We start from the raw sequence: 4,601 nt of genomic DNA, 5'->3' as shown, positions 1-4,601 counted from the left end.
ATCAACTACTTCTCCTTCTTTTTAGCCGCATGAATGAATCATTCCTTCCACAAATAACAAGTCAATCCTTTCAAAAATACTTAACATTATCTAGTCATCAACTAACTAAATATACAAATGTTTATTGATCATCATTTATCATAGTTAATGCTTCATGAAAATAAGGTAAAGTATATAAATGTCTTGGAATGACATTACAAGCATGGATTAAAGTGAAATAAATAATGAAATAAATAGGATAACATATAGGCTCATCATACAACATAGTGCATAAGCATGACTTTAGAAGGCTCATAGATTGAGAAACTACACTCTAAATAATAGATGCTCTCAAATAGAAATTAGTCACGTGGATGCTAAGAAGGCAGTTGTGGGGACAATTGTACAAGTGTGCATAAAGGAAGACTTAAGCATTATTAAAAGCACAAGATTAATTGGTTGGGTCGGTCATTAAGAAAAAAGAGGGTTGGTAGAAGAACACAAGTTGACACATGAAGACTTAACTTAAAAAAATCATAATAGGTTGGGTAGATCACTTAAAAATTAGAAAATTAAAGTGCAACCCATATGCCAAGGGTTTATGGTTTTAGCCTATATTAATAAACTCTTTGTGAAATGCATTAAAACCCTAGAAAGCATGTGAGTGCCAACAAAACCTTTTTACACAAGATTCTATACATAACAACTAGTTTGGACTAAGTTGGTTTGGAGTCAATAATAATTATGAAATTTATAAAAGCAAGTCAAGGTCAGACCTACAATATTAATTTAGTTCAAGGTTTTACCTACAATCTTGAACTAGGTCAAGAGCATACGTGTAGTCTTAATCTAGGCCACAAAAATGATGTTTTGAAACCTAGAAATATTTTAAGTAGAGATAAAATATAATTTTTTGAACACAATTTTGAATACAAGATTAGTGAAAATCTTAGATCAATCAAAATCATGTACTAACCAATATACTTAAGACATATACACATAATCATATAAAACAAAACAAAATAAATAAATATTTTTGATCACTTGTATACATAAAATAAAGATTTTAGAAAAAAAGACCACCTTTAAAAATTAGTCCTAGAAAAATAGTTTTAAACTCTCAAAATTCTAAGAATTATTGGAAAAATAAATCCATACCGACCCCAAGATGAGAGGACCGGATGCAATTTTTAAGAACCCTAAGCATTCCTAGATTAAACTCGTGGAGTAAGCAAGGGATTCTGCAAAAATAATAAGAGAATTATAAAGAAGATCCAGTAACATGCCCAATGTTGCGGTTGGAAATAAACAATATGGACGAACTTGCACATGTTTGTACTTCATCGATTAATCAATTAATGCCAACGAATTACAGAGTGGATATGTCGTTTGACACCACATATTAGAGATCACACAATTGCATTCGAGATGAATTTACAGCTTTGTTTCGAACGTTCTTGATTTGGGACATTTATATTGGTTTTTCAAACATGGCTGCCGTTCCTGCTGTAGACGCGGAGGGCTCTGTTATTTTCTCAGGTACATAATGACATTCATTATTTGTAATTACCAATTAAAAGAAATTTATAGGTTTTAATAGAGCAGAATTTGCAATCTGTGGCATGAATTCAATTGGGCCAAGCTTAATTTTGAAAAATATTAACATTACTAAGCAACCTTTTCAAGCTTATGTTTGAGACAATTTTGCAATCTGCGTTATGAACGCAATTGGGTTTCTTTGATCTATGTGGGTTTCATAAAAAAGTTGAATTATGTGAATTTCATGTTGTTTAGTTTGATCCATGTGGTTTTCATCTATACATTTAAACAAATTTGATGTTTTATTTTAAACTAAACTTTCACAGTTTCAATCTTCTGTAAACAAACTTTATTATGTTATACAAACCATTTCGACGTAAGAGATGTTAAACTGCTTTTTATCTTATCTTATAGATTTGGGATATAATGGAATACATGAAGAAGACGATAAATATGGAAGAGAAATGGTGTCCCAACCCAAAAAGGAAACATCCAAAATGGATGCGAATATATGGAGACTTCTTCCAGACCATCTGATTGAAAGAGTTCTGCCATGGTTGCCAGTCCCCAGCATTGTAAGATCCCAATTAGTATGTAAATCATGGAATTCTATGATAAATTCAAGACTTTTTTCACATTATTATTCAGAGGCCTATTTTTTAGTAGAACGTGAACCGTGGTTCCTTGTGTTTCCAAAGAAACATGAGAATTTGGGATTAGCTTATGATCCCTTGGAAAACAGATGGATCAATTTGCCGTTTAACTTTCTTCCAACGGAGAGCAGGGCAGTTGCCACAGCAGAGGGGCTTATATGCATGATTCCTAAGGCAAACAATATAAATAGTTTGTATATATGCAACCCTTTCTCCAAATCGTGGAGAGTTGTGCCTAGACCTCCAGGTCTCTTGAAATTCTTCTTTCTAGTTGCTGGTGTGGTGGTAGAAAAGATGACAAGGTCCTTTAAGATGGTATTAGCAGGATCTGAACTTGTTTCTGGAGATATTGATCAATTTGTCCTTACAGCTGAGGTGTATGATTCAGAAACTAATTGTTGGATGAGAAGTAGGAGTTTCCTTGTAGAAGCACCTGTATTTCCATGGAGAGCAATAAGCCATGGAATCTTGTATTGTGTGATAGGACAGGCTCCATGGAATATCATAGGTTTCAATGTTCATAATGGGTCTTGGTTCCGAATTAGTGCTCCTATGCCTGCTTTATTGACTTCTGTAAAGCTCATGGATCATAAAGGAAGGCTGATCCTGATTGGAGGAATAGGGAATTCTGGTATTACAACAGAAATTGGAATGTGGGAGCTTAATGAAGCCAGTGTAGAATGGATGAAGGTTGGTGGATTACCTAAAGAATTTTGTGATGGATTTCTGATGTCTTTGTCAAGACGATTTGCTTGTGTTGGCCATGGGGATCTCATTTATTTCACCAGCAAGAAATACCCTAAAATGTTAGTGTATGACCTCTCAACCCAATCTTGGAATTGGATGCAATGTTGTCCAGAGCTAGTTGATCCTCATCTACACATCTTTAATGGTTTTTGTTTCCAACCTCGCCTAGATATGTGATGATTTTAGATTTTCTCAAATGGAATTCGGATTTATGGTCTAGTTCTCATGCCAGTACATTCACAGCCTCAGTTCAGTTATTTCAGAACGCATATCTCTAAGGGAACCAAGGTTGGTGCATTTCACCTTGTAATGAGAATGGTGGGATGATGAGTGTGCATAACTTGTGAGATCTGTCATTTCCATCTTGCACATGAAATCTGATGTCTGTCAATTTTTAGGATTGACATCCTCTGTATTTTCTTAAATTGTTGATATTCTTTAGAATGTTGTATGTAGATTCTTTAATTGAATTTTTTGCATTAGAATGTAAATATGGGAACAGTGTGAGTGCAATTTCAACTCAGTTTTAAAATTCACTTGGAAGGGATATTGATCAATACTTTTCTTTCAGTATTTCCATATTCATTATGTCACAGCAGTGTCAAAAGATTGCCACAAATCTCTTGTTGTATTGTAATAACTCGATGTTTAACATACTTCCATATAAACTCCTAAGACTGAACATGCATTTAACCATTCACTCATTTTGTAGACATTCCACCCTTAAACTGTGTATAATATTATATTGATGCTTCTGAATTCTGTAAACGAGTATTAAATATTTATATATATCATTCAATTGATTGTGCCAAATGACCAACCTAGTGATTAATTTTATTGGGGTCCCTGTTAAATTTGTGAAGAAATATATATTTCAGTGGGCATGGAACAATGAAACTGCTAATTCCGGCTGGATGGGAGTCTATACTAACTTCCGAAAGAACACTGATTATTGGTAATAAAAACAAAAAATTAGTAAGGAGACAGAATTTCAAATCCTTGAGTTAACTAACACAAATAAAGACTTACAGAAGTGATACAGATCTGCTACAGGGCATCCTTTAATGTTTCCATTTGGAATTGAGAATCACCAAGATTATAGAGTCATTGTGATCTGTTTCTGTTTGGGAGATCTAACTCACTAAGAAATTGTCAATTCTCTTAGGAGCCAGGACGAAACATTTGTAAATGGCTATACTGTGATTTTTATTGCACGTTAGCACAAAAACAAATTTCAGACATACATCTCAATTCTGCTGTCTTTTGGAAGAACTACATTTTGTGCTACACCAAAAAGCATGAGTATCCAAGTTAAATGAAAAGCTGTGCCCTATCAAAGCTGAAAACTACAACATCTGAGCAATTGTCCCGATGGACAACAAATTTGTATCCTTCTGCAAGAATGGATTCTGGCTTTAATGTGAAATGGCCAAGTACCCTTTTAGAGATATCCCTAATTATATCATTGATATATGATGTCTGGGAAAAGATTATCTAACTACTATTCCTCTATTTGGGAAATAAATCGTAAAAGCCCCAAGTAAGTTTGAAGTTTTCATATTGGCTGTTGTTGCCTTCTCATAACCTATTTGTCATCTTTTCATGAATATGATATGAAAGGATCTGTTTTTGTCACATTTGAGTGAATCTTATTAACAAACAGATGATAGATAATAGGCTACG

At 33.8% G+C, this 4,601-nt stretch overlaps 1 protein-coding gene across 1 annotated transcript; it reads left to right on the top strand.

The window, feature by feature from the left end:
• Positions 1–1,151: 1,151 nt before the first annotated feature.
• On the top strand, positions 1,152–3,437 carry LOC131067750 (F-box/kelch-repeat protein At3g61590). The gene is made up of 2 exons (XM_058002877.2): positions 1,152–1,518; positions 1,933–3,437. Exons 1-2 carry the CDS (start codon positions 1,470–1,472, stop codon positions 3,093–3,095), a joined length of 1,212 nt encoding a protein of 403 aa, XP_057858860.2. The 5' UTR covers positions 1,152–1,469; the 3' UTR covers positions 3,096–3,437.
• The last annotated feature ends 1,164 nt before the right edge of the window (positions 3,438–4,601 follow it).

This window comes from Cryptomeria japonica, chromosome 9 (assembly GCF_030272615.1).
Source record: "Cryptomeria japonica chromosome 9, Sugi_1.0, whole genome shotgun sequence".
In the NCBI taxonomy this organism is placed as follows: Eukaryota; Viridiplantae; Streptophyta; class Pinopsida; order Cupressales; family Cupressaceae; genus Cryptomeria; species Cryptomeria japonica.
This window is presented reverse-complemented; position numbering and strand designations above follow the sequence as displayed.